At 38.4% G+C, this 14,236-nt stretch overlaps 1 protein-coding gene and 1 long non-coding RNA gene across 2 annotated transcripts; both read right to left on the bottom strand.

Annotated features, from left to right (window-relative positions):
- Positions 1-563: 563 nt before the first annotated feature.
- LOC140921555 (uncharacterized) lies at positions 564-2,432 on the bottom strand. The gene is made up of 4 exons (XR_012164023.1): positions 2,295-2,432; positions 1,612-1,677; positions 1,226-1,272; positions 564-703 (listed from the first exon to the last, which is right to left on the bottom strand). It is a non-coding gene; the product is annotated as an uncharacterized lncRNA (long non-coding RNA).
- Positions 2,433-2,698: 266 nt separating this feature from the next.
- On the bottom strand, positions 2,699-6,095 carry LOC140922131 (uncharacterized). Its single transcript, XM_073372151.1, has 6 exons — positions 5,793-6,095; positions 4,889-4,976; positions 4,467-4,553; positions 3,556-3,658; positions 3,050-3,156; positions 2,699-2,936 (listed from the first exon to the last, which is right to left on the bottom strand). Exons 3-6 carry the CDS (start codon positions 4,490-4,492, stop codon positions 2,813-2,815), a joined length of 360 nt encoding a protein of 119 aa, XP_073228252.1. The 5' UTR covers positions 4,493-4,553; positions 4,889-4,976; positions 5,793-6,095; the 3' UTR covers positions 2,699-2,812.
- Positions 6,096-14,236: the final 8,141 nt, after the last annotated feature.

Raw genomic sequence — 14,236 nt, 5'->3', positions numbered from 1 at the left:
GTAATTAACTGTCAAAACCCCTTTCAATGTTTTTCTGCGCTTGTATCACGTTTATGCACCTGCTACGCAGGCTTTTCATCTGTTTTTCCATATATGCCACAGTACACCAAAACACAAAACACCACACCCGATCAAGCCGGACCACACAGCACTGTATCATACCATATCGTCGACTGTTTTTTACCAGAAAATCCATTTAAAGAGCAAGGAAATTTCAGAGGGATGTAGTAATGTCTAAATCTTACATGAAAACAAATTCCATATAGGCTATGATCTGTACAAAAGAGTGATTTTACTTGAACCGCGAAATAGGTAATAGAATGCGGCTTCGCACTATTATGCACTATTACGTTTATCTCTCGCTATTTTGCACTATTTCTTGGTATCTGTTTCACGGTTCAAATGAAATCACTCATATGGATTGTGCATTCTTATTACTTAACTATCTTGACTTCAGTATTAAATATCACTCAGTTGTTGTCGTTTTGATAGTTGCTTTTTTACTGTTTGCTCGGAAAACGATGTTAGAAATGAAGGACCATGATAATTACCGTGAATGCCCGGAAACAGGTAGAGATCGTCTGGAACACCGTTTGGGACGCGGCGGTCTTTTTGTTTTCGGATACGATGAGAATTATGCTGTTCTTTAAAGTCATTGAGTTCGTTTTGGAGAAGAGGCAAGTAGACACGAAGAAAGCAATGCCTAAAATAAAGAAGCATAACGGCACAATAAAAATATGTTAAATTAAGGCAGCCCCGTAAAATCAGTTTCGCTTGGACAGGATTCCCAAAATATGTTTGTTAATAATCATAATAATAATAATAATAATATTAATAATAATAATAATAATAATAATAATGATAATAACAATAATAATAATAATAATAATAATAATAAAAGGTGCTCAGTGTATGAACAGATTGTTTGTCTTGGGTGACTGACGTGCTAGGTGCATGGTTTGCGCCCGGCTGATGCACAAAAAGAACACCAGCAAAGACGGTGATAAAAGAGATATTAATAATTGTCATCACATGTTCACACAGACTTTCTCCAATAAGACGATCTGAAAGGAATTAGGCGGTATCAAAAGGATTGCCTTGGCAGCCATTAAGTGCTGCCATTACCGAACCACCGTTCTCTCCAGTATTGTTCAATTAAGCTTCACCTTTCTCTTGCGAAACCACTCACTTCCTCTATATATGCGTAGAACGTAGAAGTAATCACCTGTGCACCGCGTCTGTCACATCTAGTATTCCTTGAAATTCCATATCCTAGAAAACATCAGATTGTAATTTGATAAGTTACATTAACTTGACTTAAGCTATCAGACGTTGAATTCTATATGCCGAGCCGGCCGATGCGCAGATTATTATAACTGACGTATCAATCAGCGTTAGAATCCATTGAATTCGAGATTCATTTCAGTTGAGTTCAGTTCATGGCAAGTTTGGAAGTAGTGGGCACACGGAAAAACGCCCGCAAGAGAAGGAGACACGCCACACACCTCCCGTGTCTCCCTCGCGCGCGTTCGTTCTCTCTTTCGTCCACTACTTCCAAGCGCCTGTTACGCAGGCTAAACCAGGTCGAAACTGGTCATGATGAGCACCAACCTCAAAAAGGGAAATCCAAAAATCCCCACACATTTTACGCAGCTGGCTCCAGAATGCCTCTATGCGCTGCAAGAAACAATTGCAAGCCGTTAGATTTAAATAAGTAGTAATTATCTTTACTAGCTGGTCGTTTGTTATATGTAAGGGGGCCAGCCATTTTCAGAAAGCTTACAAGATCTTAGAAGTCTAACAAAGCGAACCCCCTATTCATCAGTGTTGCTTGTTAGAGATGACCCTCAATAAATTTTACATATTGTGAAAGGGACTCCCTCTAGATTGCTGGAGAAACTAGAAACAGTCTTGCTACAAAACGTGCCCAAATTCAACCAATACTTTATCTACCGCAGGTATTAGTAATCTACTCTATTAAAAAAAAAACGGCATTTTCAAGGGAAGGTCTTTTAAACATACATTGCACAGCACGTTGTGACGCGAAAATGTAAGTTCCTCTCCGATCCTTTCATTGACTTCAATTAACGCGGGAAAAGTATAAGACGTGACATTTTTATTTCATTAAGGTCCAAAATGCCATTTTCAAGGGTTCTGGTTTTGTTGACTATAGTTTGTGGGACTGAAAAGATATTCAATATTCGCGCAAAAATCTTTCAGTAAAAATAAACTGAAAAGTGAAAACGCCGTGGCACGAGTGTATGTCGATCCAGGTTATGGGCTCTTGTCTTTACTTGATTCGTAGTGGACTTCACGAATTTGTGGATTTCTCTCCAGCAAAATCATCTCCTGAGTTTCTACGCAAAAAACACTGACACGAAGCCACAAGGCCTGTCTCTCTTCCTACATCGGAGCATGTGACCGATGGCAACACTGAAAAAGTGAAAGAAAAGGAAAAGATTTTCAAACTAAAACCATGTTATAGTCCGACTTATAGTACGACCTTAATAGACACTCGTTTCATTTTAACTATACCAGCACTGAGGATCAAGACGACTTTCACAGAATTGTTCAAAACGCAAGTCATTGTTAACAACGGTGGTTTCTTCTAGACTACCTATTAAAATGAATTTCTCCAGTCCAGGATTTATAGGGGAAAGGGGTAAAAACTTTCGGCGCTTATTAGCAATGATGAGTAACGCTTGGGCACCCAAACGATCCCAGAAACCGTTGCACTTACCCATACTGTCCTAAGTCCTGGAGTGGGGGATTGGTGTGTCGCATCACATATGGGTAAGCAGGCGAGATGTAATTAACAACAACAACAAAAGAAATTACACATCCAATACTTAAAATTACCAGTACCGTTCAAGCTGCAAACATGCTGCATGTAGTATTTTGCTACGACCCACGGTTGCTTATTTGTTGAGTAAGCTCTATTAAAAAAGAAAGGAAGATAATTATTTAAGTTAATTTTTTAAATATTTGTGTTATTAGCCCCCTCCCCCCACTAAATTTTTATGTTAAAATATCTACGTACTATTTATACCTAAGCCAAATAATTTTCCTAGAGAATCCATCAATAGCTCCATGGATAAATATACCCCAACGGGACAATTTGTCATAACCATCCAGATGCCAACACCAGTTTGGTCCCTTAAAATTCAAGGAGAAAGTAAGTTAAAATAATATAGAATATAAAGAACAGAGATTACGATTACCCTAAAAAGCCTGCGTGTGTTATTGTATGCTCAGTGTTTTCACTATATGATGCTGTAAACAAAAAACGTTCCCTACTAAAATAACAGTAGCTTTAACATTTATTATCTCACGTACGTATGGGCGTTAGAAATATCGGGGGTTGAATCTAACATGGGTAGAGTTGTACGTAAAAGCAATTTTATTGATTTAAAGTATTTAGTTATGGGATGACAAGTACCGGCTTTCCCATGAAAGTTACTGACTAAGAAACCCTGGACTGACTCGCAGGATCTACAATATGATGTCCGCTTTTATACAAGTTGTCTTAGTTTTTGTCTTGTTTTTGGTGCTCACCTTGGACACGTATTTTCGTTTACGCAGGACATTTTTTTTCCCTGGTCCACGAGCCACAACTTGTGAAAGGGCAAGATACTGCAAAGCCAACTCTACCTGTTCCCTATAGAAATAAACAAAAACCGCATATAAAAAGCTTGGATCATCAAATCGTATTACAATTCCGTCTAAACCCATGGAATTTCTCTCGTAAAAAAAAATAAATTAAATTTTCATTCAGTACCCTTAACCTACATGATTTACCCTATAGTGCATGGAAGCCTACAGTTTATAAGCTTCTATATAGGCTTCTATATAGGCTTCCTTGCCATTACCATTATAAATTGTTGTTGTTGTGGCTGTAGGAAAAAAATAAATGAAATGAAATGAAAAAGAATGCTGAAATTTGACAGTTGTGTGCCAAGGCAATCTTACAAAGAACATTACAAGAAGGGAGAAGAAACGAGAAGGGGAAAGAATCGTTAAGAGAATATAATTACTGATCTGACAGGTTGAGGTTTTGCGATGCCCCTAGAAGTATGAAGATATGGAAAAGGTACAAGCTACAAGGTGCACTACTTTGTACATTTGATTAGAAGCTGGATGTCACATGATTTCTCACTAATCTCATCCTTTTAAGTACAAACCAGGATGTTCTCACGCTGGCATGCAAATTATCAAGACATGATCCATCCTCGGAGACCCAGGGGGCGGTCAGTTGGGTCGGGAAAAAACGATGGACATCTCCCTCAAACTAGTCTGCGTAGAAAGAGTTTTTTTTTTTTTTGCTGTCGCCCCATTTTAACTTCCTGGACTCAGCTCGCGCGGAAACGATTGCTACGCAGGCTACCCTCAAACGGGCACTTAGTGGCTATCCCAAAGAGAGAACTGACTTCAGTGAAAAATAAGACAACGATTAAGAACATACATACCTTGTAACCAGGAGCCCTTGATGCATTCTAATCCGAAGATGTAAAGATCTCGCATCCAAGAAGCTGTCCTGATCCCTTCAGTTCCAGCTGGCAAATGTCATAGTTGGTGAATTTTTCATGTGGGATGTTATACGATATCAGTTATGATTACATTGCAGTTAAAGCTGAACTATTACTTACTGATTTTTCGTATGTCCGAATTAAGGTAAACGTGAATTTATTAACTTTAATGTCTTGAAAAAATCAAAAACACATTCTTTGTTAGGTTTTGGGTGAATCTTTTAAGCTCCCAGAAATAAAATTTAAAAAAAAACAGAGCTATGACCGCCGAAACTCAGAGCCTTTCCAAAATGTATATGCAGGGAACATTTACAAAGAAAGCTAAACATACTTACTTAAATAAGCATATAAACGTAACGTACCTCAACAGCCTTTATGACGTCTTGAGCAGTCACATCATCATGTCGTCTCAAATTGTGGTTCTTGAAAAACCTTTTCAGCGTCGAGCAACTACATGTATCATTAATTAATAAACAACAAGAACTACGGTCCATATTGCTGGATTGCACCGTCCCGAAAGGGGCAGCAATATATACAATTGAGAAATAATAATAATAATAATAATAATAATGACTGTTTATTAAGACTCATTGCAGCAATATACAGAATGGTTGAATTACAGAGCTATTTACAAAACATAGAATACTAAAACATAATACAATAAATCCAATAAATACTAGAAAATATAATTGTACAAGCCACTAGGTATACTTATGCGTGACAAACCCTTGCGTGCGCTTGGTCCTACAGGTAGGACGCGTGGAGCGGCTAGTGCCAGATCTAAGATTATAATTATGCACAACCTCCTCATAAAATGCAAGGGGTAATGCCTCGTTGTAACTCATTAAAGGAAAAATGATGCGCATAGCCCTTTTCTGAATGCTCTCCATCTTATAAGATAGAAAATCTGGCATATTTTGCCAGACAGGGGCAGCATATTCTAGAACAGGACGAACAATGGTTGTATACACCTTAGCCAGTGAAGCTGGAGGTGCACCACATTGCTTAAGGACCCTTAAAGAGTAAAGCTGACCTTTGCCCTTCTACTACTGAATTTGTGTTTCTTAAATGGAGACAGTACATAGAGTAGAACATCTAAAGGGACTGTTTAGGAAGCACAGTATAAACTCACCGAACCAAAATTTAGGGTGCTTTTTCGTCGCTGGCAAGTTATAATATCCGAGACAGCGAATGAGGAGCGTTTGGTGACGAGTGATACCCATGCTTAAGTGAAAAACTGGGATAAATTCCACTTTAAAGACTTACCTCCACTGCAATCCAAACTTTTCATTGAGATATAACAAAATCAGCTTGTTAGTCTTATTTTTTCTCAAGAGTTCTCTTAAGAATAAAACAACCATGTCCACGTCGACATCCATGACAAGCAAGAGTTATGTAGTCAGCCAGAGGTAACTCCCGCTGTGTGGTCGTCGATTGCAATCACACCATCGCCATCTGTCGACACCTATCCACGAAGTTTAACATAAAGCAGGCTAGCAAAAAGGTAAAAGTCACATGAAAAACAAGTGAGTGATGAAAGAAACGAAATAAAAAGTTGAAATATAATAGCGTTTGACCCTCCGTTTTGATTTTGACGTCACAAAAAAATAAGAATTAAAAGCAAAATGCAAATGCAAAGAAAAACGGAAACGTAACTGAAAGTGTTGATAAACATGAAACGCCGATTGAAATGCAAATGCAGGTAAAACAAAAATGCAAACACAAATGAAAATGCTAATGAAAACTGAATGGAAAATTAAAATGCAAATAAAAATTAAAATTAAAACAAAAAACACAAAACAAAATGTAAATGACGACAGAAAAACGCAAATGCAAATACAAATAGAAATAAAAGTGGCTGAGCCACCTCGGATTCCGTAAATAAACCTATTGCTTTGTTTGCCGTTCTCTTTACCGTCGCCGTCGCCGTCGTCGTTGCTCAAGTTCCCTATTGTTGTGATCCAGAAATTTTTCTACCATGGTAATGTGACGTCACACTGGCACCTCTCTATTGGACCAGTCTTGTTATCTGAGACTATATTTAGGCATTGAAACAGTTTCCTGTCGTCTGCTGCAGAGGGTGGCAAGATGAGCATGGATTGGTGCAACCTTTTCAAGCCTTACTACTATGCCTACAACCCCCCCTCCCCCCCCCCCAAAAAAAAAAAATTAGTATGTGTAATCAAATGGTGACGAGTGAAATCAGGGAATAATTTCACGCTTGTTTTGTCCAAATCCTAAAATAGTAGGATTTGGACAAAACGCAAGTGAAATTATTCCCTAATTTCACGAGTATACCATTTGATTACCTATTAATATCATGGGTGACGAATTACGTTAGCAATCGCATCGATCGAGAACTTCCCTCTCTCGAACGTTTAGAGCTTAAATTTGGCTTAAGTTCAGAATTTTTCAACAAAATACCTGTTAGAATCCTTCTTGATGTGCTCTTTCGTGTGTTCAGGTTTTTTAAGGCGTCTTTTTGTGCCCTGGCATCTTCGTTCATGACATTTTGAAACTTCGTCGCCATCTTGACACTAGGGAACTTAAGATGGAGACGTTTTCGGGGCGACGGCGACCGGACTGGTAGAGAAAGCCTGGAACTAAGGCAGCCGTCGCTCCCCGTCAAAAATAGAACATTAAGATCGCAGTGAACTCAGAAGGACGGCGCCTTTAATTAGAAGAATACCGAAGAGGAAAATATGGCTTCACATAAAGAATTAAGAGAATAAATATTTGCTATGCAGACAAAATGTATCGGATGAAGAGTTTCTCGTTTTGTGGGAAAATTATGAGTCCAAAAATCCCGATTTTCCTCGGGACAGTTACGATCCGTTCACGCTAAAAAACATGCGGGATGCAGCTGAGTTCAAGGCAGAATTTCGTGTTGAAAAAAAAAAGAGCTCGACAGGCTTGCCGAAGCCTTGCAAATTACAGGAACATTAAAATGCTACCAAGGAACCGTATTCTTAGTTTGGTATTGAAATAATTCCCGGGAAATACTTGCTTCCAACAATCACAACGGCAACAACTTTATTTCAGTATTCCCACGCCGAGTTAGTACATGGTATTGCCTACTATTCTATATAATTTTCAATGCGTTTCATTTATACGATATTCTAACGAAAAGAGCGAACTAAAAACAGACAATTGAAATATCGGAGTTCATATTTTTTGTCCGGATACTTTTATTTGGCTCGTGGGAAAATTTTGTCCCATGTCAAGCTCACTTACGGTTGGCTGTTTGCCAAGTTGGATCTTGACCCTGTGACATGAAAACATAGAAACATTCAAAGATGTAAGTTTAGATAACAGAGCTTGGAAATCGAGCTTGAAATGTGCCTCAAAGAAAACAAGGACAATTTAAGAACGATAATCTGCAAAATGTTGGTTGCTAAACGCAACAAACCTGATTGAAATGAAAGTTAAACACTCACGTTTTCGCCACAACGCCAAACAGACCAGTTTCACGTCGCCGACGGGACCACGACGGCAAGGTGGTGAGCACGAGCATGCGCAATATCCAACAAATGATGATGTCACGTCCGGTTGAAGTTGCCGTCGCCCCGAAAACGTCTCTATCTTAAGTTCCCTAACCGTTTTCGGGGCGACGGCGACCGGACTGGCAGAGAAAGCCTGGAACTAAGCCAGCCGTCGCTCCCCGTCAAAAATAGAACATTAAGATCGCAGTGAACTCAGAAGGACGGCGCCTTTAATTAGAAGAATATCGAAGAGGAAAATATGGCTTCACATAAAGAATTAAGAGAATAAATATTTGTTATGCAGACAACATGTATCGGATGAAGAGTTTCTCGTTTTGTGGGAAAATTATGAGTCCAAAAATCCCGATTTTCCTCGGGATAGTTACGATCCGTTCACGCTAAAAAACATGCGGGATGCAGCTGAGTTCAAGACAGAATTTCGTGTTGAAAAAAAAGGATCTCCACAGGCTTGCCGAAGCCTTGCAAATTACAGGAACATTAAAATGCTACCAAGGAACCGTATTCTTAGTTTGGTATTGAAATAATTCCCGGGAAATACTTGCATGCAACAACAACAACAACGGCAACAACTTTATTTCAGTATTCCCACGCCGAGTTAGTACATGGTATTACCTACTATTCTATATAATTTTCAATGCGTTTCATTTATACGATATTCTAACGAAAAGAGCGAACTAAAAACAGACAATTGAAATATCGGAGTTCATATTTTTTGTCTGGATACTTTTATTTGGGTCGTGGGAAAATTTTGTCCCATGTCAAGCTCACTTACGGTTGGCTGTTTGCCAAGTTGGATCTTGACCCTGTGACATGAAAACATAGAAACATTCAAAGATGTAAGTTTAGATAACAGAGCTTGGAAATCGAGCTTGAAATGTGCCTCAAAGAAAATAAGGACAATTTAAGAACGATAATGTGCAAAATGTTGGTTGCTAAACGCAACAAACCTGATTGAAATGAAAGTTAAATACTCACGTTTTCGCCACAACGCCAAACAGACCAGTTTCACGTCGCCGACGGGACCACGACGGCAAGGTGGTGAGCACGAGCATGCGCAATACCCAACAAATGATGATGTCACGTCCGGTTGAAGTTGCCGTCGCCCCGAAAACGTCTCTATCTTAAGTTCCCTACTGAGACGTACGGAAGGTTGCCATGGCCATTTTGCAATTTCGCATGTGAAATTACAAATTATCGCCGATCATATCTACTTCATAACTCTACAGGAGCTAAAACAAAACTGAATGCAAGGCTGATTTATTGGAGGCCAATATTTCGGCTGACAAAATTAGCCTTCTACAGGAGCATTTTTGTCCATGGGTAAAGGAAGTAATAGACCTTGTCACGGTTTTCGACGCCATCTTGACGAGCAGGCAAACGCCTGAGAAATTACAGTGATTGTGTGAGAATCTGATGTCGAATAATTTCCTTAGAACGGCTGTTCTGACAAAAATATGATTTGTAAACTAATGCTTCACTCCTAAGGATTCTTCTGAAAAAAAAATGAGGGCGTTTAATGCACTAGAAGACCTAGAACCACTTTTTAAAATTTTCTACACATTTGTCTGTAAGAAATTAAAGTCCCGGGAAAATTACAGACAAATGTATGGAAAATCTAAAGCAAGCCTCTGGAGAAATCTAAGTACACGTACGCCCCCAAATTATTTTAGGACAATCCTTTGCTTTGTAGCTTTAGTTTACGATTGATATTTTTTTCAGAACAGCCGCTTTACGGAAATTATTCGACATTAGATTCTCATACAAACACTGTAATTTGTCACACCATGATATGGTCTATTAAGTAATAACATCAGCACAGAATTGCTGACCTAAACTGTAATATCATCATGTATCATCGTGACATAGCTCCTTTGACAAATGATGGTCATGGCGTAAAACTACTATACGGATGCGTGTCACGATCATTTCAACACATGAATGACGATTTATTATACTACAGTACACAAACTTCCTGCCACGATTCGCACAACAATATCTTGCAGGGAAAAAGAAAAGGAAGACGAAAACTTAAAAACTTAAACTTAAACTTATTGTAAACAAGTTAGAATTTCATAACAAACTACTCGCAAAAAAGTGGGTTTTTAAAAAAATTAAGTTCTTCTTTTGGATGTCCGGTGAAGTTGTGTTATTTACGCCATCTAGTCTCGATGTACCTTCTGCCACATTTGTATTGTAAATTAACCAACAGTCAGGGCACCCAACGTCAGTTTTTCGGAAAGTATCTGTTCGGAAGACGATTGGAGATCTAGAATTTTCGGAGCATTTATTGTAAAGTTTTTTGCTTGCCTGCCTCTCCTAGGATTTTCGAACATCTCATAGTATAACTGCCCATTTTTAACGGATTTTCAGTTTACCCTAAAAAGGTGACCTAGAATTTTCGGGAGCCTTTTTTCTGGCTGAAATTTTCGAAAAAGTAAGATTTGATCCCTATAATTTTCGGACCACTAGACTTTCAGTTAGGAAATCCGAACTGATGAAAAATTTTTAGGGGATAAAAATATACCTATACCTACTGTTTAAATATTAAAAAACGTTCAACAATGCTCTGCTTAAGTGGTTTTGAACTATGTTCTCTTTGGGTGCCCCTGAACAGTCGCCTTCAGTGACTTCAGTTCCAACAGATTCTTTACTGTTCTAATGGTTACTGGTTTAGACGTCTGGCTACCTCATAAAGCCAGGTTCCTAACAGATTGAAAGCCGTTTAGGGTATTGTTCTAGTAGTTCTGTAGGGATAGGAGGTTGGTTTATGTAGAATGTTTCGTATACTCTGCATGCCGTGTGTATTTCCTCCTCTTGAGCCGCTCGTTATGTCCATTGAGACAAGTATGAAGTCCGCTGAGACTTTCGTATTTTCTATGTACGACTTTTGTTGTACAATTGTCTGAGTTGTGCTATAATCTGAAGGAGTTTGTCGACTAACGATGATAATTTCTCTGTAGGGCCATTACACCCCTGGTTTCCTAGCAATGGTACAGAGAAACTAAATTAGAATTATAGCAACCAGCAAAAACACTATCAAATTCGACATCGAAAACTGAAAATACCTGAGAGTTTTCTGTCAGGGGCACCCAACGAGAGTATAGTTCAAAACCACTTAAACATAGCGTTGTTGAATGTATTTTAGTGTAGATGTAAGCATATTTTTATCCCCTAAAAATGTTTCATCTGTTCGGATTTCCTAGCTGAAAGTCTAGTGATCCGAAAATTATAGGGATCAAAACTTACCTTTTCGAAAATTTTCGCCAGAAAATAGGCTCCCGAAAATTCTAGGTGAACTTTTTAGGGTAGAAATTAGTTTAAAATGGGCAAGTATACCATTTTTAATTTGTTCGAAAATCCTAGGAGAGGCATGCAAGCAAGAAATTTTACAACAAATGTTCCGAAAATTCTAGATCTCAAATCGTCTTCCGAACAGATATTTTTCCGAAAATTTTCGTTGGGTGCCCTTGTTCTGTCGAGTTTAATTTATCAAACATGGTGGAATTTTCGAAGTTCGATCGAGTTTGTCATCCCCGGCTGCCGCAAAGCTTTCAAAACAGCTTGTGATGTCGACGAAATTAATGAACAAATAAGTGGCCGAGCAGAGCTTGAAGAAGATGAAGAGACATCTCTTGGACCATGGCTTGGGCATGTTAGGACGGACGCGCTCCCAAAACGGCGATGCGACTCCGACTAAAGTTCAGTAGTCAAACTGACAACTGTGAATAATTAACACATGCTTTAATATATGCGCGAAGTCTAATAGCGTTGTTAACAGTAAAATGTCGCCATCGTGCTGACCTATGAAAACTACATTTGTAGTTTTAAGCCAAGTCAAAATAAAATACAAAACCTAGATGTATCTCCTATAGCAACGATAACAGCAATAACAGATGGAAACTAACAAACTTACTGAACATACCGAATAAATTATTAGACCGATTACTTGAGAAATGAAATCGGGATTAGTTTCGTACATCTCAATCATTGTTCCATTGATTTGTTTTTCCACTTGTGTACAGTCAGTGTCTCTTAAGACCGTGACATTGTAACGAGTAAGAATCGTAACGGTGAAGTTCTTCTCTTTGATGTCCTCCAGTGAAATTGTGTTGTTAACGCCATACAGTATGGTTATATATACATTCTCCGGGTTTGTCTTGTAGATCACAGTTGTTTTCAGTTCCACCAGATTCTTTTCAAGTCCGTCTTTCAGGGTTTGAGGTATTGAGGAGTAACCCAGACATAAGTTTCCATTCGCGTCTAGTAAACTCACTCTTTCGGACGAAATTCTTACGGCTCGCTCCTCAGGAATGGACACGTATTTTTCATAGACTGGAAATCCTTCACGGTAAACTGGAGCTTTATTCAGGGCATATCTCATTACGAGATAACCAGACGCAACTCTTGTAAATAGTTTGGTTCGTGAACCACGTATCGTTTGAGATTTGATTACTGGAGTACAGAATTTCACTGGTTTTATTGGCATAGTTTTGGAAATTTTGAACTCTGAAGTTCCCGAACACTTGTCCGAACCATGAACACCTCTAACATCATGTAGCAACAGAACAGCAAAAACCAAAATTACAAGGACAACTGTCAAAGTCTTCATGCTGTGGTACCTTGATGAAAGTTTCGACCTAAATACGCACTCGCAAAATAAACTGATCACGAATTACAAAAATATGCAATTTATAGACAACGGATAAGGAAAATATTTCCGGTACTTATACCTAAATTTACAGGTCTTTACAAAACAAAAAAACCCCTTGCACTACTTCCTTTTCTCCCGGTATGTCAAACACTTTCTCCTTTGTTTATAAATTATGCGGTGACATCAACACGCTCGTTATTCTACCATCAGTAGTAACCGCAAAAGAGCAGTAATTTTCCAGTTGCGGAACTTAAAACCTATTCTCGTACCGAGATCACTGGTGGGGTACTCGATTAGCTAAAGCAAGAGAATAGAAAATAAATTCTCGAGAAATATTGTGGACAACTTTTTCTTTTTAAGTAACGATCCATTTAAGGTTGATTTCCACTGACGCGTTTTTTGCTACGTACGTTAACGCACACATGATTTTGAAGCGAAAGAAAAGGTGTGTCATGTCATATGGCTTTAACGTGAGAATGAGGCAAGCAACTTCTGTTGAAATGGGCGGCACTATCAAAATCAGGGGCACCCAACGACTGTTTTCTGTGAAATATCTGTTCGGAGAAGCGAGAATTGCCTAGAATTTTCCAAAGTTTGAGAAGGCTAAAAACTTCTAGATGACCGTTCCATTCATGTACAATTTTCGAAGCTTATCTAATAAATTCCCTACGGTTTTCTGAAGTTTAATTTTTCCCATTTCACTCCCAGGTTAAACTATTTTTCGAGAAAAAGGAAACCTAACTTTCTCGGAATCAAAAATGCGATGCAAAGAGGAATCAGAAAAATTCTCACTTAACATTGCAGCTAAAATTATCGGGAAAATAATACTGAAGCCCTTGTAATTTCTAAAAGACTCAAGTTGTCCTAGGATAACCGAACAGATAAGAATTTTTTAGCGCCACTTAGAATACATTTTTAGTGATCTAAAAGTACTCTGGATAACCTAAAAAGTGTTTTCAATGCAATTAGGGGGAAACCGTCGTTGGATGCCCCTGCAGATTCTTTACTATTCTAATGGTTACTGGTTTAGAAGTCTGGCTACCTCATAAAGCCAGATTCCAAACACATTGAAAGCCGTTTAGGCAGGGGCACCCAACGATAATTTTCGGAAAATATCTGTTCGGAAGACGATTTGAGATCTAGAATTTTCGGAACATTTGTTGTAAAATTTCTTGCTTGCCTGCCTCTCCTAGGATTTTCGAACATCTAAAAAATGGTATAATTGCCCATTTTTAACGGAATTTTTACTCTTAAAAGGTCAGCTAGAATTTTCGGGAGCCTTTTTTCTGGCTGAAATTTTGGAAAAGGTAACTTTTGATCCCTATAATTTTCGGATCACTAGACTTTCAGCTAGGAAATCCGAACAGATGAAAAATTTTTAGGGGATAAAAATATGCCTATATCTACCGTTTAAATGTACTAAAATACATTTAACAATGCTATGTTTAAGTGGTTTTGAATTATATTCAAGGGTAGGGTATTGTTCTAGTAGTTGTGTAGGGATGGGAGGTTCGTTTATGTAGAATGTTTCGTATGCTCTGCATACCGTGTGTATT

Source organism: Porites lutea, chromosome 12 (assembly GCF_958299795.1).
Source record: "Porites lutea chromosome 12, jaPorLute2.1, whole genome shotgun sequence".
Classification (NCBI taxonomy): Eukaryota; Metazoa; Cnidaria; class Anthozoa; order Scleractinia; family Poritidae; genus Porites; species Porites lutea.
This window is presented reverse-complemented; position numbering and strand designations above follow the sequence as displayed.